The sequence below is a fragment of the Lipophrys pholis genome, assembly GCF_963383615.2.
Source record: "Lipophrys pholis genome assembly, chromosome: 16".
NCBI classification, from domain to species: domain Eukaryota; kingdom Metazoa; phylum Chordata; class Actinopteri; order Blenniiformes; family Blenniidae; genus Lipophrys; species Lipophrys pholis.
The window spans coordinates 4187689-4209079 of NC_137634.1; the positions used below are offsets into that span (position 1 = coordinate 4187689).

A 21391-nucleotide genomic window follows, 5' to 3' on the forward strand; every position below is an offset into this window, starting at 1 on the left:
CCAGGTTAATAGCTTCATGTCTATATAAAGCAGAAATAAATCAAAGATCTGAGTTTGGCACACCAGGGAAATGTATTATGTCAAATAATGAAATATATATAACATTTCCCAGATTTAGAGGAGAGGCTCAACCAGTCAATTTCATAGGAAATGGTTCAAATTTTAGACACACGTGACCAAAAAAAAGTCTATACTGTTAATAAATTGATTTATATTTATATGTGATTTATTATGTAAGTTATGGACAGATGTGACGAACAAGTTAACTTAAGTTTTTCTTTTGCTTTCTATTAATGAATTGCTATTAATTCAATCTGATACTGCTTTTGTTCTGTCGCTTCAATATGTTGAGGGGAGATACGCATGTATGTATGTATGTATATATGTATGTATGTATGTATGTATGTAGACGTGTTTTCAGACCAGATGTTATATGTGTATTTTGATGAGTATATGTACAGCACGTCGAGATGTTTTTACATTGGGTATGTCATTTATTATACATATATATACACACATATATACACATACACACACACACACACACAGAGGGATAGTAATATTGATAAAGAAAATTGTATATGTTTACAATTAAATGTAAAATACATAAAACTTTCATTGCAAACAATAAAATCCATTTCAGAACATTGCCATGAAAATGGGAAAATGTTCTTATATGAACACGCAAAAAAGATGCATCTTGACTTGAAAGGTGTAAACGGGGCCCCAGTCATCAAATCCCCGGCGTGACAGTGAGGCAGAATAATACGCTGCTTACTAACAACCTAAAACTCCAAAATGAATCACGAGGACTTACTATTACATCTGTGCTGGATCGCTGAGGGAGCAGAGACGCTGTCAAATCCTCGGCTGTGAGAAGTCTTGGGAGTGCATTTGCATTTCCAAGCAGGCGAAGCAGCGACGGTACGTGAAAGACGGCCGTGACAGACAGACAGACAGACAGAAACCGCCGGCGTCTCTCCTCCTGCCCCACATAACAACAGCAACAGTGACAACATATTCCCGTAAACCAATCTTCAGCTGCGGTGCGGCGCCACAACAGAGAGACGACTGTCATCTCCGGGCTGAAGCGAAGTGTATTCTCAGAAATCACACAGACAGAACAGACGGCCGACAACATGAGTGGATTCAGATTAAAACGGGGCAAAGGCTTTTGTAACGTCTTTTCGATGACAAATTAATGTGTGCATGCGCTGGAGTTTATGAAGGGATATCTGTGCAGGACACTTTACGGGAAAAATTAGACCAAAGAAAAAAAGAAGAAGAAGAAATCCAACAAACACCTAAAAGCCAACACAGAAAATATAAACTATAAGGTATTTTTACCTGTTTATAAGGTATTAGTTACTTACAATAAAGTAACATACCTACAAATAATCATTATCTAAACTGTTAAATACCTTTTAATACCCAGTTGGCTAACCGCGGTCAACGGGCATCATATCTCGCGGTCGACAAAATAAAATAAAAAATCAAAAGAGAAAATACACGGTTACGCTCCCTCAGATGAATGGACTAAAAGTAGCTTGTTGGAATATCCGAACTATGTTAGATCTGAAAAACAGCAATAGACCAGAGCGTCGGTCAGCACTGATTGCTCACGAACTCTCACGTCTAAAAATTGATATCGCAGCTCTCAGCGAGGTGCGCTTCCCAGAAGAAGGCAGTCTTCAGGAACGTGGCGCTGGCTACACCCTCTTCTGGTCTGGAAAGCCTGCTACAGAACGGCGTCAGTCTGGCGTCGGTTTTATGGTAAGGACATCCATCGCCTCCAGGCTGGATAGATTGCCCACTGGTCACTCGGACCGTATCATGTCCATGCGCCTCACACTCGACTCCCATCACCACCTCACTCTCTTTAGCGTCTACTCACCAACTCTTCTAGCAGATCCCCCAGAGAAGGAAAAGTTTTACTCAGATCTTCGTAGGCTTCTATCGAACACCCCCACTGAAGACAAAGTCTTGATTCTCGGTGATTTTAACGCCAGAGTCGGTCGCGATTCCGAAGCATGGAAGGGCGTCCTCGGCAGTCATGGAGTGGGCAAATGTAACGACAATGGGCGTCTGCTTCTCGAGTTCTGCTCAGAGCAGCAACTTGTCATCACCAACACTATCTTCCAGCAACGCGACAATCGTAAAACCACATGGATGCACCCAAGATCGAAGCACTGGCATCTCCTTGACTATGTGCTTGTCCGTCAGCGTGACCGGGTCGACGTCCTTCACACTAGAGTAATGCGTAGCGCCGAATGTCACACAGATCATCGTCTAGTCCGTTGCACACTTCGACTACGTGTCAAATTGAAACCTAGAAGTAGGGGGGGACCAATCAGGAAAAAGTTTCAGACTAGCTTACTAAAGGATCCTATCGAAAGAGAAAAGTTTCAATCCAGTCTTCAACCACGTCTCAACCAAAATTCTGATCCTTCTCCGGATGCACTCTGGGATCATATCAAGTCCTCTGTCCTTGAGACTTCAGAGGAAGTCTTAGGCTTCGCTAAAAAGAAAAATAAGGACTGGTTCGACGAAAATGATGTTCTTATCCAGGAACTGCTTTCAGAAAAGCGTTCTGCACATCAAGCCCATCTAGCTCAACCCTCTTGTTTAGTAAGGAAAGCAGCATTCCGTCTCGTATGCAGTAACCTACAGCGTAGGCTCCGAGAGATGCAGAACGATTGGTGGACCGATCTAGCTAAGACTACCCAGCTATGCGCAGAGCTTGGTGACTACAAGGGGTTCTACGAGGCCGTCAAGGGTGTGTATGGGCCAAGTCATCAGGTTCAAAGCCCTCTTCGTAGCTCTGATGGTCAGGAACTTCTCACCGACGGCACCGCCATTCTCAATCGCTGGTCAGAGCACTATCAGACTCTCTTCAATACCGACCGCTTCATCCAGGACGCCGCTATCAACCGTATCCCCCAAGAACCTATGAGAGAGGAGCTAGACGATCCTCCCACCCTTCAGGAGACAACTTGCGCTATCCACCAGCTTAAGTCAGGCAAGGCAGCCGGTATAGACGGCATTCCTCCAGAAATTTGGAAAAACGGTGGACCTGCTTTGCATACAAAACTCCATGAACTCTTCCTGTGCTGTTGGGAACAAGGTGAGCTACCTCAAGACCTCCGAGACGCCGTCATTATTACCCTGTACAAGAACAAGGGAGAAAAATCAGATTGCTCCAATTACAGGGGGATCACCTTGCTCTCCATCGCAGGCAAGATCCTTGCTCGTATATTACTGAACAGAATCATCCCGACAATAGCCATGGACCATATACCTGAAAGCCAGTGTGGCTTTCGTTCAAATAGAGGAACTACTGACATGGTTTTCGTATTACGTCAGCTGCAGGAAAAATGTCGAGAACAAAATAAGGGTCTCTTCGCCACCTTTGTCGACCTTACCAAAGCCTTTGATACCGTAAGCAGGTCGGGCTTATGGCTGATCCTGCAGAGGCTTGGCTGCCCTCCAAAGTTTGTTAATATGATTATGCAGTTGCACTTTAACCAGCAAGGTCAGATCAGGCTAAATGGGGAACTTTCCGAGTCATTTCCTATCAAGAATGGAGTTAAGCAAGGTTGTGTCCTTGCTCCAACACTCTTTAGCATATTCTTCAGCAGCATGCTGAAACAGGCCACTGAAGATCTTGAAGACGAAGACAACGTTTATATCAGGTATCGTCTGGACGGAAATTTATTCAACCTCAGACGCCTACAGTCCCGAACCAAAACCTTCAATCAGTTAATTCTGGATCTGCTGTTCGCTGATGATGCCGCTCTCGTCGCCCACTCTGAGAGAGCTTTGCAGCATATTACATCATGTTTTGCTGAGGCTGCCCAGCTTTTCGGGCTGGAGGTGAGTCTTAAAAAGACAGAAGTTCTGCATCAACCCGCCCCCCAGGACACGTATATCGCCCCCCACATCACCATCGGCAACACTGAACTAAAAACAGTACAACAATTTAAATATCTTGGCTGCATCATCTCCATTGATGCTCGCATTGATAAGGAGGTTGACAACAGGCTTGCGAAAGCAAATAGCTCATTCGGCAGACTGTACAAACGAGTCTGGAAAAACAAACACCTCAAATCCAACACTAAGATCAGTGTGTACAAAGCAGTTGTTCTTACCACCCTTCTCCACGGTTCAGAAGCCTGGGTTCCATACCGCAGCCACATCAGTCTCCTTGAACGTTTCCATCAGCGATGCCTGCGCACCATTCTAAACATCCACTGGAAGGACTATGTAACCAACACCAAGGTCCTGGAACGTGCAGGAGTAAGCAGCATAGAAGCCATGCTTCTAAAATCACAGCTTCGCTGGGCCGGACATATAGCTAGAATGGAAGATCATCGTCTACCAAAGATCATCATGTTCGGCGAGCTTTCGAGTGGTCACCGGGACAGGGGTGCTCCAAAGAAACGATATAAGGACTGTTTCAAAAAGTCTCTCAACATCTGTGGTTTAAACCCAAGCAAGTGGAAAACACAAGCAGAGGATCGAGTTGGATGGCGTCACACCATCAACGTAGCCGCCTCAACCTTTGAGAGTGAACGTAGGAGCAACTTAGCTGTAAAGAGACAACAACGGAAAGACCGGATAGCACAGCCATCAGACCCAGATGACCAATCCTTTATCTGTCGACACTGCAGCCGAGCCTGCCGTGCTCGCATTGGACTTATGAGCCACGAGAGGTCTTGTGGGAGAAAACGGGGTGGACCTCCTTCATGAATCTTCGTTCGCGAAGCCAAAGCCATGAAATACCTTTTAGTTATTCACTGTTGGTACTTTTCAGACTTTTCTGAAATGTTTAGTGTAGTTGTTATCACATGTTTACATGGACACAAAGAAATCTGATTCTATGATTTATGAATTATCAGATCATTGAAAACAGCAACTTGCGGCACGCTTTATAACAGAGGTGCCAAACTCATTTTAGTTCAGGGGCCACCTACAGCACATTCATCCCGAGTGGGCCGAAGATGTAAAATAGTGCCATAATAACCTTTAAATTAAAATTTTAGAGCAGAGTATATGTGATGAAAATGTCTATATTTTCACAAAAACCAACCAATTACCACCAAAAAAGGAGAACAATCTCAACATAAAGCCAATTTTAATGAAACCTTCGGGTGCAAAATGCAGTGAAATGTAATAAAAAAAACTTCTATAACTGTTCTATTATGCATGTTTTCACAGCATTTTCCAATAAAATGATTTCCAAAGGACACGTAGACACAACAGATTCGATTATTACAATAACCTGATTACTCCCAGTAGCTTTCTGTATTCATGTGTACAGTCAGTCCACTCATATCTGCCACAAAATGCAGTATAAGTGTGCTACAAGTGAAAAGTAACTATTAATACCCAAATCCAACCAAAAACTGCCTCACTAGCACAGTTAATTTGGTCTCCATGTAATCTAACTATTAGAATTTTTTGCCACACGTCTGAGACCTTGGCAAATTATAGTAAAAATGCATTACGGCTTTATTTTCACTCGTAGATTCAGGAAAGTGCGACAAGAGGAAATTCAAAATATACACTTCTTATGATAATAACAGTCGTCTGGAGAAAAATCCAAATGGTATCCATCCATATTTAGACCTCTGAATGAAAGACTGATGGGAGTTAGTACCCCCCCCGGTGCAGGGCCGATACGTGACGAGGGTTCCGTATGCGAGGGCGGAGGGTTCCTAAGTGAAACGGCGCAGGACTGCACTCCCACTCTTGCAGAAATCACTCAGACGGCTGAATCACCACCGCGCTCTCAAAGCCGATGGATATGGCGACAGAGGCTTACACATCACTAACGCGCTGGCTCTGTGTAATTGGCAGCCTTGGGTTATTACAGCGTGCACCACGGGGGGAAACTGCACAAACAGGAGAAAACAGAGCAGGCTATTGTGGGAAAACATAATACCTTATCATGGGGTCTGCTGGCTGAGTGATAAGGATTGCGTGGAGAGCCCACGGCCTGCTCCCACTCACTGCTCCTACCATACAGATCATATCCTGCTATTAGCTGGCAGAGCTAAATCCATCTCTTCTACGGAGAAGGGGGGGGGGGTTTAACGCCAAGGCGTGTGTGTGCGTGTTCGTGTGCGTGTGTGTGTGTTTCACACACACCCTGGGAAGTGCTAAATCAACAAAGAGCATGCTGGCATGTACATAAGAGCACCTTTTGTTTGTGAGCAACCCTCAGATATTTAAAAAAGAAAAAAAAAGAAAAAAAAGTGATGAAAACACACTTCCTGAGGGGGAGAGTGTGGCGACGGGCAGGCAGGTTGAGTGGAGCGATGCAGCAGAATGTCCCCTGGGGGGGTCCGTCCATCACCGAGCGTCTGCTGCTATGGCGGGGGTTTGACAGTGTGTACTATATAACTACTATAAACACACACAAATAGGTGCTGTCAAGTATTTACACACTTCTTTTGTGACTAAACCTATTTCATTCATAACAATCATAACAATTCATGGTCCTGGGTGATCTATCTGACTCCTATGTTCTACATGTCAATTTGAGTAATTTGATTGAAGACATGAAATGTGAAAATTAATGTCTATGCAAGTTTATTTCTCTGGCAGCATTCAGACATGAGGCAATTCATAGTGCTTTATATACAATATATATTAAATATATATTAAACCAAGACCATAAGGTATATTAATCTTAAACACTAAGATTGGGAAATACATTAAATCAAAGTGATCAGGAGAGGCATAGTAAATAAAAACTATATTAAGATAGAGATAATAAAGGAAGTAAAATCAAGTGTTTATTGGAAAGTAGTAAGCTGATTTTGTTATTGTCTTGATATGGTTGTTGGATTTTGGGTCCATAATACGACCAGATTTCTGCCTTGATTGGATCTCCTGATTGACATGGAGTCAAGATTAGAGTGTAATTTATACACGAGTCCAAACACATTAATCTGTGATCATGAGGAGACGGCGTTTTGCCATCTTCACCGTAATTATTGATAAGAACATGTTCATGAATGAGCTCATCGTGTAGATGAAAAAGCAAAGCTGACGGTAAATATCGGAGTCATAAATAAAATGTTAAAAGTCTCTTCAAACTACAAAAAGGTGCAAAAGACCAGAGAATCCACAGAGTCGGAAAAACCTGCTGTAGGAACTCCGTTGTGTTGTTTCTTTGTGGGGAAATTACAACTTATAACGATCCTCCTCAGGCAAACATTTAAACCAAAGTGACTTTTTTTTCTTCCTGTGAATGTGATATCGTGAGATTCTTTTTTTTTTTTCCTCTTTTACCGACAGCAGAAGGCGACGAGTCGCAGAGCACTTACTGAAAACAATACAAGTCAATGTTTTCATTCGGGGTAGAGAGCTCCGAATCCATCTGGCTCTCTGGACACGCACACACACACACACACACACACACACACACACACACACACAAACACACACACACACACACACACACCATAGTATATACTTTCCATCTGTCAGCCACAGTCTCAGCCTCTCACACGCAGCTCCAGTGATTTGTGCATAACATGCATGCAGGACTGGAAGGCATCGCAGCCAATTCATCAAACCAACCCAACTGGTTCAGTATTTATTTACGTTCAAACTACCTTAAAATGGTGGTTTGAATTTTAAAGCTTGCGTGTGTTATCATGAATTGATTCTAATTCAGTTAATAGAAAACGAATTCACTCTTTTTTTTTGTGTGTGATTCTCTGTTGTGAATGGGTGAATGTGATGCACCAATGTTAAGCGCGTTGGGGGCTGCTCACACGGCGGGAAAGCGCTATAATCCATATCATGTAGCGTCATTCTGCAGAATCGTCACCTCCATAATGCCACCGAGTTTACCTGCAGAGACAATAATTCTTTTCCAAACGTGAGAGGAAAGCGTGAATTTAATTCCACCCGATCACAATCGAATCCATAAAAACACAAACTTTGCTTCCTACTCCTGGCTTCAATTAAGGAGTCGTCATGGCAACGGTAGAAAAACGTTGATGTGACATTAACCCGGCATTCACTGATTCGTTCTCGGTGATTTCATAAATAGCAACAGACCTGTATGCAGAGCAGGGATGATGAATGACAGGTTGAAAGCATTAGCTGGTTGTGTTTTCACACACACGCACACGCACACACACACACATGCTGCAGACAGACATGCACTTGCAGCTCTCCCTTCACGATTCCACCAAACCTTGTCAGGAATTCCCAGGAAGGGCATTTGTCACAGGATTCAAGCGTCTCACACGCTGTAATACCACCAGCCTCACTTCTTCCTGCTAAGCCTGGGCTTTCCATGCTTTTAATATTCCAGCCATGTAAATGTGGGGAAACTAGAAATTGGCTAAGCCTTCATGGTTGAAGATAGAAAAGTATATTAAAAGGCAGTCAGCGGAGCTTTTGGAGGACTTCGACAAGCTTGTCTACGGCTTGAATATCACCACAGATCAAGTCCACTTGCATAATCACATCATTTGCAGCCCCCTGCCAGGGGACTTCCAACCTCGTCCTTGAACTGCCAGAGACATTCAAACACTTACTGTTCATAACGAAGCAGAAACGATTAAACCGCAGACAATAAATGCAGTTAGAACTGTACAACTAAAGCAAAGGGTTAAGTGTTTTAGGCCATGTTAACACAACAGTGTTTTTAAGTGAAAACACAAAGCGTTTTACATCAATGGGGCTCAGAGCCACTGAAGATACACACCAGCACTTCTGCCATTTTTGTGGAAACGGACGTCGTTTTCAAAACGTTGCCGTGTAAACACGAATACTTTCTGAAACAAAAACGCGTAAACCCATGCGTTTTCACCTGAAACGCCACCATTTGCCTTAAAAACAGCCTTTTCCCGTTTTCTCCAGCGGCCTAAATCTCCTGGCTGAACGTTTATTTATTCCATCTCCAGCGGGAGCCCCGGAGCTGTTAAGAACTGTGGTTTTCCAGCAGGAGAAAAACCCAGGAGACAGTGGAGCGGCTGCTGGAGGGGACGTCCGCAAACTCCAGTGTGCAGATAAACATGTGATGTTACTAAACGCTACAAAAAAATAAAAAAACACTTAAAAGCGGGATGGATCAGTGGTTGAAATAATTAGCTGAAAGTATTAAAGCGATAGCATTAGTTATGGCCAGAATTAAAGGATAATGAGTCTTCGAGAACCGTTAAAACATTCAGCATTTATCAGCGAATTAACCAAATTTCTGTGTGTACAGTCTGTTCCAATCAGCTCAATAATAAAACCCTGAAGTTCCTCCGTGAGAATTGTACGATGTATGAAAAAAAAACGGCTGAGACTTTCCAGGGCTACGTGAGCTACTTATTTACAAGACAACTAGAAATGACAAGGCTGTACTAAACAGGTTTCTAGTTGGACTGACTGGACGCCTCGGGTCCCGCCGGATGAAATATCAAATGCCACCACCCGCAGCCAAACGCTTCCATCTGCCGCAAACACGATCAAACATAAAGTGGATGGCCCCGAAGCATTTCACAGTGGATGCTGAAATTAAGTACATAACACTGCCAACTGAAGAAAAAATAAAAAATCTCAATCTAATAGACCTGAGTAATTTGCGCATCTAGAGCGGGGGTTGGGGGGGGTGTTATAACTAGACACAGTCATGGAGCCTTTAAATAGTATTTCGATATTATTTGACCTGGATAAAATGGATCCTGGAGCCTGGCGAGAAATCACTGGGTTTTAACACACACGCATGCATATAAATCTAAATTTTGCTCAATCAGGTGACTGTGGATTATAGTCTACTGTAAACAATCATTTATTCATTTCTTTATTTATTTTGAAGGTGCAAAGCTTATCTGAGAGCGCAGGAATGGCAGCAGATGGAAATGGAAGCAGCGGCGGGTTGGCTTGGTTTTAAAGAAGGGGGGGGGGGGGGGGGACGGATCAAAGGTTCGACGCTGCAGGTGGAGATCTCGCCGGGGCTCGGGCCGCTCGTCCACGAGACACGCCCACGCTACTCGACGGCAGCGCCATTAATATGCACGGTTCAGTTAAGCATGAAAAGGGTCTCTCTCTCTCTCTCTCTCTCTCTCTCTCTCTCTCTCTCTCTCTCTCTCTCTCTCTCTCTCTCTCTCTCAAAACTGTCCAAATACATCATGATGGGGGCCATTACACACAAAAAGAGAAGAGTGTGACTCCCACCACAGTTGTACTCCAGAGATGACATTTTACAATCAGCCTTGACCAAACATTTCTCTCTCTCTCTTTTTTTTTTTTTTTTTTTGTTCCCCCCTGTTCCGTCGCTCCGTAGAACCTGACACAATGAAGGTGGAGATAAAACGGAAATGAAAATGGCCGGTGCCAAACACACCAAAGAAATGTATTCTTCCTCACTCAGTCGATTAGAGGAGGAAGCGATTTTCTCGTCTTCTAAATACTTGGATGACGACCCGGCGCGATTTTGTTTCGGGGCTGCGCGTTACATTACCGAGTGTCAGGGAGAGTTAGGCTTTAAAGAGGTGGAACCATTAATCCAATGTTTCCCAACCACCGTGGATGTGCCATTACCCAAAGATTAGCTGGTAATGGAGACGGAAGCTGATGGAGATTGCTATTGGTTTGCCATTCATGAAAACCTCCACAGCAACAACAATCCTTGCCGGGAAACAAATACTCTTCTCGTCTGATCTGAGGGAAGTCATGTGCTGCACAAAGAAACGCACATTTCTGCCGTCTACATGAGTTGTCAGTGAATTTAAATACTGTGTTTTTCATAAACCATTCATGAGGGTTAAATAATTAATCTGACACAACCAGTTCTTAAATGTGGTATTGTAACGAGGCTGCCTGACAATATTACTGTCAACGGTGCTGATTGAGTGTGGAGCAGTGTGTAAAGACCGATGTGTTCCTCCAGCCTCGCCCGGGCGTCCCTCAGTCCCTTTCCTTCTGCCAGTATGTCAACTCCAAACGTCCACGGCGCTTGTTGCATGTTTCCCCCTGCTGCTGAGCTATTTGTTTTGCCTGAGTTCATACAAACACACGAGTGGCGCCCTCTCTCTGACTCGCTGGGCAATGGTGCTTGTGTGCACGACTTTTACTTTGGAAATCCATCCGCAGGACGCAATGAAGCCAATATTCAACCGTAAAAGAGAGAGAATAGGTCTGTTCTCTTTACTTGTCCCTCAGCGTCTCGTGTTTAATGCAATCCTTAAACGCGGCCATAAAAGCTCCTGTTTTGGACCATCAGATCAGTCTTGAGTGGATTTACACTTGGATTTTATAGCCAGTTACAGTCCAATCAGCCGGGACACATGTTGGCGACAGATGGAAAGCACCAGCAGAGGCAGGCTACAAGCTCATCTGCAGGGAAATGACAGCAGTTTAGGAGCCTGTAAGAGAAGCCTGCGATATATAAACTGCATGTTTTACAAATTTATCAGTGAGCAGAACGTCCTCCTTGGAGTTCCACCACGGCAGACTACTTTTCTTTCATAAGAAAGACTGGGAGCCCCAGACTTATGCAGGTGAGGCTTTACGTGGACCAAACATGTGAGAGATGTCGCCGAGCCCGTGGAGTCCCATTGGGAGCAAATCTTTAGATCAGCTTCCAAGATTAAAGTGAAACTGATTAATGCTGCACTATTTGGTGTACCGTTATCTACGACGCCGCTCCTCTCGATCAGGCCGCTCTAATCTTAGGCCTTGTTTACACAACGACGTTATACATGTGAAAACCGAAAGGTTTTGTTGTATTCTGTGTGTCCGTTTACACGACAACGGTGCTCAGAGCCACTGAAAATTGTTGCCTGGCATGCTAACTGTATCATTTTAAGCGTCTTCTGCGATTTCTGTATAGAAGGACATCGTTTTCAAAAGTTTTCTGTAACAATAACACAAAAACGATGCGTTTTCATTTCTCTCCTTTAAAAATGGTTTTATTTTGTATACCTTTATATATGGAATAATATTAAAACACACCATTATATAATATTTATATCGATCTATTCATGTGTGAAGAATGTCGATCAAGTTGTGAATAATCTGTAAATGATTTACAATGTTGGGTTCATAGAGTTGCGGAAGAAAAATCCTGAATTGTGTCAATCTGGCAACAAAACAAGGTGCTTAAAGAACGATTCCTTTAGATATTTTAGTAAGATGTTGAATCCTTTTCAAACATTTAGAAGAAGTTGACCTTTGAGAGAGCCCAGAGTGACCGATCAGGTGTCTTACCTATGTTATTTTTAAAAGAATGAGCACATACTAATGTTTTTAGATCTACAATTCTTTATTATTATTAGTTTGTTGGACTGGTCATTTTAGGGTATCTTAGTGAAAACGGCATCAAACAGAAAAGGTAAAAGGAAAAGGAAAGACGAGACTTCCTGAACGTCTGCAGGTGATACAGACAGCAGGAGTACTTAAATATTACTGCACACGTGATAAGTGATGCTTAAATCTATCAAGCAGCTCCAAATAATTGAGTGATTATCTCATCTGGATGGCTTTTTTATCATCTACACATGACAACCTATTCCATTAATGTGTCTTCTGGGGGGGGGGGCGTATTACTGCACACCATACATCGCTCAACTTGCAAATGCTGCTAAATGAATATGTGCCACGAGGCGAGAATATATAGGAAGGTGGGAAATTAGACTGGTAAAGTGGTATCATTCACTATACAGGGGTTTTCTGTCGTGAGGAAAGCGATCGGGTAAAAACTCTCCGTCGACGTTCGTCAACCTGCATTCTCTCGCGCGCAAAGCCGGTTTGACACTCTGTCTTTAATTGCTTGAAATGTCATTTTTTTTGATATTCTCTCTGAAACAAGCTGCCAATACATTTGATTTCGCATTAGCTTCTCTCTCTCTCCCAGTGAAGTCCCGATCAATGTGTACGTCTCTGCCTGCACTTACAAGTCCTCCTCCAGTCAGACTTCTGGGGGCCGTGCCAGAGAAAATCAATTGTTTTTGAAACGCTGGCAAGCCGACAGCATCATCCCACGAACAAGCATACGAGGAGAGAAAATGCCAGACTGTTAAACTGCAATTCATCATCTTCATTTGGCCATAGGAAAGAAATGGCCTTTGTTGACGTGATTACGGCGGCTGGTCCTCTCGGCCGAGGCTGGAGACCTGTCCTTTAACTCCGCTTGAAATGTCAAGAGCTATTAAATAAACTGACATTATTTCTTATCTGAAGGTTTGACAATTTGTCAATGAGCCTATTATCATTCTCGCTGAACTCCATCCTCCAGCCGCGCACTCATGACTCAACTCGTTCATCCCGTTTCCACGACAACGTTTCAAGTGAAAGCGCTTCGTTTTTGCATTTTGGTTTCAGAAATGTTTACGCTGCAACGTTTTGAAGACGATCTCTGAGTCCACGGAAAGGGCAGAAGCTCCGTAAACGATGCAGTTTTCATGTTTGGTCACTAGTGGGTGCTGTTGTTTGTTTTTGGTAATGAAACCACACACACAGTGCATAGAAAGCAATACACTATGAATATTAACAATGGCGAGTAACAGGGACTTTCGTATGGACAGACGATGAAGCTGGATTGCTATTAGTTTGACTCAACGATAAAATTCCGAATTCCCAGGAGAATATGGCTGCCACGTTTGTCATTGTCCATCTACTCACACAGAATTAGAGAAGAATTACAGTTTGCGCCGTCTTCACGGAGATACAGCCCCGAGTGTTTTCAGAAAGTTTCATGTTCATTTAAGCACAATTTCTGTGTGAACAGACACTCGAGACGCAACCAGAGGTATCTGTAAACGGCGCCTTAATCCTCGAGCTGCTCCTCGGCCCCGATGTGTCACATCTCAGAGGCCGGTGTGGGAGTGACGGACGGGTGAGAAGCCGAAAATTAAATAACTGCCGCCACCTGACTGGACTCAACATGTGTCTCCTCCTGCAGACGCACGCGCTCTACATATCCTCATGGACTTTTCGTCAGCGTGACGCGAAGCCCGCAGTGAAATGCATTAAAAGCTTTTTGTAATCGATGGACTCGCCGGTGGCCGGCGGTGAGTGGGCTGCTGTTTGGTCCAGTTAGGAATGACGTGACAAAGCCAACGCAAACCTCATGCAATATGTATCACCAAGGCCAGAGTGTTGGGTAGCATGCATACGTGGTATTTTATTCCCAAGCGCGGCTGCAACAGGAGCAAGGATTTCAGGTAATCTGGAGGAAACGGAAACCCCAAGGACTGACAGACAACATGAAATGGTCTGAATAAAACACTTCCAAGAGGACGAATTAAGTGTATTTTAGCTCCAGATGTTTGTTCGGAGCAAATATCAGTACTGATTGAGCTTTCATGCCATTTAAGAGTTTTATTAAGTAATTAGGCACAATGTTTATACCGGTGTTGGAATGCATATAATGTTCTTGAGTTTGCGATTTAAAGCCTCACAATGTATCTTAAATGGATTATTATTGCGACATTAACAATCATAATGCTCCCATGCGAATATGAATTTTAAATATGTAAGAAAGTGTGGTTGATTAATAAAAAAAAAAGTGCTAAATTTAATAGTTAAAAGAAACAGTGATTGACAGAGAAAGAAGGAAATCTCAAGGCACACAGATCATAACTTTATCTCCTTAAATGTTTGTATTTATCATAAATCAAATCATTATCGCAATCATCAAATACATTAATTGTTGAAGAAATGCTATTTCTGTTCATCCAAAGTTGACAGTGTACTCTTCCTCCTCCTCCTCCTCTTCCTGTAGGTAAATGTGTTGCCTTCTGTTTTTATGGCGTGTAACAAATGAAGCTGGAGGAGCAAATTATTTAGAGGAACAACAGAAGCTGCGGGAGCTCTGCGGGGGATCCAGAATAAAGAAATCCAGTCGCACTAATTCACACAATCTTTCTGGTTTGCTGTTCAGGGTATCATCGGGGGCAGTCAGTCATGTAATAGACTGCTGTTACCCTCCAGAGTTTCTCCTCAAACCTTCGACACGAAGGGTTTAAAGTTCACGTCTGGACAGGAGAGCGACTCCGCGTGTTTTTACACGCCAAGGAGAATCAATCCAAACACGCAGCTGTCGCCGAGCATTAATCACGTGGAGATGATGTCGCGGCGGGTTTAACTAAGGCAATATTTCTGAGTTAATCCTGGTCAACGGGGCCACGCCGAGGTTAGGGACCCCTTTCACGACACACAGCAGAGGCTTTGCAGTCGAAGCCACTCAATAATTTAGTAATTTCTTCAAGTGCTGTAATAGGTTGCCGCTCGGGCCTCTCTCGGTATAAATCTGTCTCTGAAGCAGCTCCTTGAAAAAGACAGCTGCTGCTGTCCCGACACTTTGATCTCCGCGCAGTGAACAAACACTCAATATGCCTTTTTGAATTTCACAGTCAATTTCAAGGAAAACAAGAGTTATTTTGTCCTCCGGAAGAAATTAGCAGCGGCAAGCTTTTTGAGACATTAGACATAATGGAAAGTGTAATTTGGGGGATTGCAGCACGCTCAGGAAAAGTGTCAGCTCATTATTGGATTTATTACAATAATAAAAAGCATACAATTATATCAACATCAATGCGTTCGATCTGTTGAAATCTGAAGACCTGAAACTGCTTAAACTGCATTTTACCACCAAATGAAACTAAATGAAACTGTTTGAGGAGGATTTCAAAATCTTCTGTAAGCTTTTGTAAAGATTTTGAATTTTATTTCTACATCACGAAGAGGTACTATCCATTCTTTGCTTTCAAAAAACAGATAAGTTGTTATTTAGAAGTTATTTGGTTTTCAATTTAACTGTATGTGGCCCCGAAAACTAAAAAGAGTTCCCGGAACGAGAACATAAAACAACCCTGATATGCTTTTTTTGTTCTTTTTCTGGCTGATGGCCAATGCTTCACTCAGAAACCAGCCACCCGGGAGGCCTCTCACAGTAAGAAAAGTGCAGTTAATGCTCATCGCCATCAATTTCGACCAAAGAAACGACTGCCTGGTGATCCATTCTCAGATAAAAAGTTTTAAAATTACAATGAAAACATCAATTTCTCAATATAAATAGCTGCTGTTTTAATAAAGGACGTCAGTCAAGACGTCAGTAATGCAGCAATAAAGCTCTTCTTTTTTTTTTTACCGCGAGCTAAGTAGTATAAGTGTGAACTTGTGGAAACGTCTACTGTATTTTCTAAAAGACTGATCATACTTATCTTGCGCTAAAGCCCCATTTACATGTCAACTCTTCCAGTGAAAATGGAAAACGTTCCAGGGGGTGGGGGGGGGGGTGTTACATGACAACGGAGCACGGAGCCACTGAGACTGCAACTTTTAAGAATGGTTCCCAATGTGGAACTTTTTGAAAACGCTCTAACTTGTTCTTCGTGGAAATGAGGAATAAAAGAAACGGTAGAAACCAACACTTTTCCTAAATGCTGCGACTCCGTCTCCGTGGAAACGGGGCAAAACGCCACTTTTCAGAAACGCTCCACGTCCGTGTAAACAAAGGAAACGCTACTTTTCTAAAACGCTGCTACTGCACGCGCGCCACGGTTATAGTACGTAGTTCTTCTGCACAAGTGATGGACAATAGTTCCATACGAATGTCCGTGTTCTCCCATTGTTTCTAGCGTATTGTTCTCTGCAGCACCAACTCGTGGTTCTACAGGAAAACAACATCATTTTCGGCGTTTCTGCCACCACTTTCAAAACATTGTCATGTTATGTCTTTTCATTTGAAAATGGAACTAAAGAATAAGAGATGCTCCAAAAAAATGTGTATTTAAGGACAAGCATGCTACCTTTTAACTGACCGAACCAAAACCAAATGGTTGTTACATTTTGTTACAAGCTGTGTAACAAAGCAATGATCCCAGGACTACAAAATAAAAGCGTACCGTCTTGAAGCATCTCTGCAGTATGCCAATTTTGTTATGGAGAACCACACGGTTCTTCACAATCTGCAGGGACACCGTCTCCCTCCATATCCGAGTCCTCAGCCTCAACGCCATCAAGCACATCCACGGCATTTATGCAGCTATCGAACTCTTTGACATGCACCGTAGAAAGTCTCGGTCCTCCCAGAGGACTAGTGGAGCTGGTACAGTGGATAATACATAGGATGCATGGATGCTTTTTCCATTTCGTCAGTCATTTATTTTCATATTGGCTTCTTAATCTTCTGATTTATTCCATGTTTACTTAAACAATCGACTAAACAGGCTCGGGATGTGTTTTGTATGTAACTGGGACAAGACTTGGGGAGAAAGAAAAAAAGAAAAATCAACAAATAAAAGCCAGTGGAACAAGACAACAAACAACATCTACTAAAAAACAAGTGGAGTGTCTCAAGAGCCTCATCGTACATGCTTTGGCCCAGAGAGCGCCGGAGAAAGTGCAAAGCTAAGATATCGGCGTGCACGTGGAAGGCCTGGGGAGCTCGGTGGTGACAGATGGAGAGCACCAGCATCTACCTCCGGGGGTCTGACCTCATCACAATTTAACTTTACCGAGATGCCTGTGCACGCTTTCATTTATACGGCCTGCAAGCATTGTGTGGCGCACACAAAGAGGTGAACCCAGCAGCACAACTGCGCCTGGAGTTCAAACACAGCAGCAAACGAAATGTTTATAATCGGAGCCGCTGAAACACACGGCACAAAAACAATATGTTCATTATGTCACATTTCCTCGGGGACTATTTAACCTCCGCGTAGCTTTTTGTCCCCATCAGGATATCCCCGAGCCGCCCTCAGCGCCTTCTTTCACCGACCTGCGAGCGGCCAACAAGTGGAGAGTCAAGTGGCACTTTAGATGTAGAGACTGAGGGAGCAATAATCCAGAACTACGTTTTGAAGATTTGATCCAAACGTGTGCCGTTGACCTTCCATGCAAAGGGGGTCGAAGGTGCTCTCTCCTCAGCTCGAAGACACTTTCATCAGCAGCTCGTCTGATGACTTCATTCCAGTTTCACTCTGTTTAATGTCACGTTTTGTGGTTCTCCATGATTCACTGAGAATTAAACCGTCTAATCAAGGATACGTCAGAGTTTGGATCCTGCGATCAGGTGAAGTTTAGACATGGCTGGGTAAGAGTGCTGGACTGGAGAGACGGGAGCACAAAGCCTTGTTTACACTGCGCAGTATGCGTCGGTACACAACGGTACCGCACAGGTTTTCATTCGTTTCCACTGAAAACATTTGGGAATAGTTGGGAAAAGAAACTTAACTGCTTTCAGTCATTTCACCTGTTTTATTTATTTAAGCAATTTCAGTCGTTCTCATCTATTTCAACCCTTTTAAAGCCATTATTTAGGGCTCACAGCCTGGTATACCGAAGGAAGAAAGAAAAATGGATTATTTACATACACTTTTATCGATTTCAGCTATTTAGGCTATTATACCCAAAAAAGTATTTTTAAGTCCTCATTATACTCACAATTTTAGCTATTTTTATCTACTTTAAACTTTTATAAGCCATAATTTAAAAGTAGTTTTTTTTTTTTTTTTAAAGTTTGATATTTAGAAGAAAGCTTCTGGGAGCCACTACAGACGAGTTGCAGACCCCGAGGATGCCACAGCAAAACAAGTCCGTCTCAAAACTGCAAAGATAATAGACGAAGCTGCTAAATTGTGACCTTTTACAGACTTTTTTATCTCTATGACATTTTATTTCTTTGCACTCCCGTCTCGTTTCTTTGTACTTGTGACTGTACAAAACGCCATAAAAAAAAAAGTCAGTGAATCTTGACCAATCTTGCCATATTTTAAGATTTTCTAAGATTTGCAAAAGAAATCATAACAAGATGGAGACGCAAGAACCGGTTTGCCTTTCGGGCGCTAATCTAAAGTGGCTACTCAAACGTGCGCCACAATCCTTACATTAGGAGCGCGGTGTTGCAGAAACTGTTACTGGAAAAGCTTTTTAACGAGTGGAAGAACTGTTGTTCCTCCGACCTGTGAGATCGTACTGCATTAATGAACTCTGACACATTCTCACTGCATGCATGGAAGAAGTAGCGTGGCACGAGCACACACACACACACACACACACACACACTCGCGCTAATTACAATCAGACTTACTGGAAGTCAGCGCGATTTTAAAGTAGATGAACCACTAAATTTGATACACTAGAATCTAATTTGATCTGTATTTATTCATAGCGAGGTTCAGACAATGTGAAGCGTTCATGGAGTTTCTTGCAATCAGACGGTGTTATTTTCACTTACAGAGTCACTAAGTGGTTAGCGTGAGCACGATTTAGATCCGGGGTGTCAAACGTAAGGCCCGTGGGCCAAAATCGGCCCGAACGGGGCTCCAATCCGGCCAAACCACCCGGCGGATTGTGGAAGTTTTAAAGAAAACATAGATTTTTGGGGGGGAGTTTGTAAAAAACAGCTATAGAAGGTTTTGTTTTTGGGTTTTTTGCACGATAAGGTTTCATTAAAATTACTTTATGTTGAGATTGTAGTCATTTCCCATAGTAATTGTTTGGTTTGGTAAAAAATATATTCACCCTGTGCCACAACAACGAAAAAAAACCCTTGAAAGAATAAATGTAAAGGTTATTATTGCAGTATTTTCAAGTTGAAATCGGTCTTTATGTGGCCTCTATGTTTGACACTGCTGGTTTAGATCTACAGTCTTCAATTTATGAATAAATGGCATCTTCACGAGTCGTAATAGTCGTTTGAAGAGGTTGCGTGGGTTACGAGGTAGACAAAGAGAGAGAAAGTCAAGTAGAAGTGACATATTATTAACCGTGTGAGTGCGGCTTGAAATCTAAATGAAGTGATGTGGAATGCAGACAAAACAGTTGAGCGAGGGCAAAACTATTTAAGAGAGATTTCTGAGCGAGTCGTGGAGCTCCGGCTGAAGGCAGAAATGAAAAGGACAACGGAGAGAAGGTCGAGCAGAACAAGGAGCGGAAAAGAAAAGGACGCAGAGACACTGTTCAATAGAGCGCCTCAGAATGGAGAGAATCGGGAGAGAGAGAGAGAGAGCGAGAGAGAGAGAGAGAGACGCAGTGGAAAGTGTGGCTCCGGCTCACAAAAGGAAACAGCGAGGACAAGTGTTACGGCACATATCCTTGATGGGAGTCAGCGCGTCAGGCCAGAGATTGGTATCGCACTGAATATATTAGAAAGTGCAACTCAGGTGCTGTTACACCGGGACACCCCCCCACCACCCCCCACCCCCCCGACCTTGTGAAGAAAAACTATTTTCACTTACCGCTGAGACAACAGTTTCTACACACCCAAACACAAAGCTTAACAGCAGTTACATGAATATATGGAGCTTTAATTGTCTTTCAAGTCTAAGTCAGTAAACAAATAACTGGAAGATCTTAGGGAGTTTTGTTTATTCAGCTTCAGCCAAAAGCCAAAATAAACCACCGACAAGCGGTAAATCTCCCGAAGAAAAACCCAGAAAACCAAACACCTTCAATCTTTTCTTTCCACATCTGGATGTTACATCTCCAGAAAATATGGAGCCGTGGATGTAAAACACTTGGGCTGTTTAAGTCATAATTCAAGAAGTATATCACTGGAAGGCAGCCTGCGCTCGGTTTGCATTCCAAGGAAAACGGATAGCCGGCACACGATAAATTACTCCCACTCTGAATAAACTGCAGTAACATGGATCAAATTGCTTTGGAGTGTACAAGGGCACAACAGCCTCAATAGCCAGAGCTGAACGCCGCTCGTCTGCTGCGGGAAAAAACTTCTGCCAAAGCACACCCAGGCAACGGTGGCACAGACCGGAATCTCTGGCCACGGCGAAACGTTCGAAGCCACATCTGTTGAACACCAGCGGACGCCACATCTCCCCCCCCCCCAACCCCCGGCGACAAAGGCAAACGTTCTTCAGCACTCACCTCCAGGGCCTCCAGGGTCACGAAGCCCGTGATGGAGAAGCCGTCGATGATGTCCTCCTCGGCAGAAGTAGACTCCCTCCGCTTCCGCCGCGGGGGGCGGGGGCGGGACGACGAGGGCTGCCGGTCGCCCTCCCGCTCCGAGTCGGAGGAGAAGCGAAACATGGGGCCCTTGACGTGGTTGTTCCTTATCCCATTTGATCTCCGGTCCCGGTCCCTCTCTGACCTCGACTTCCTCTTCTTCCTCAGGCCGCTAGACCGAGGACCATCCATGTCCTTCATGGGGATAATATCCAGGTGAACCCGCTTCACAACTCAAAACTCTTTAAAAAAAAAAAAAGACGCTGCTCGACCTCCGCTTGCCGAATATCTCCACAATATCCACACGGACGTTAGCGCTGCGTACGATCCAGCGTGATCAAGTAGCATCCAACGGATGAAACCTTCTCATCCGAGTCACTGAGCCAAGCTGGGCTCCACGCACAGATCCCCAAAAGGCAGTCCCATCAAATCCTACGACATAAAATGATGGAGTAAACACATTATTATC

General features: G+C 43.5%; 1 protein-coding gene across 1 annotated transcript in view; it reads right to left on the bottom strand.

Annotated features, from left to right (window-relative positions):
* auts2a (activator of transcription and developmental regulator AUTS2 a) overlaps positions 1 to 21123 on the bottom strand; it is a gene marked incomplete at its 5' end in the record, with an annotated part of 337317 nt that extends 316194 nt beyond the window's left edge. The window contains 1 exon segment of the mRNA XM_080482610.1: positions 20845 to 21123. Within this exon segment, the coding sequence (XP_080338736.1) occupies positions 20845 to 21123 (279 nt within the window).
* Between the last annotated feature and the right edge of the window lie 268 nt (positions 21124 to 21391).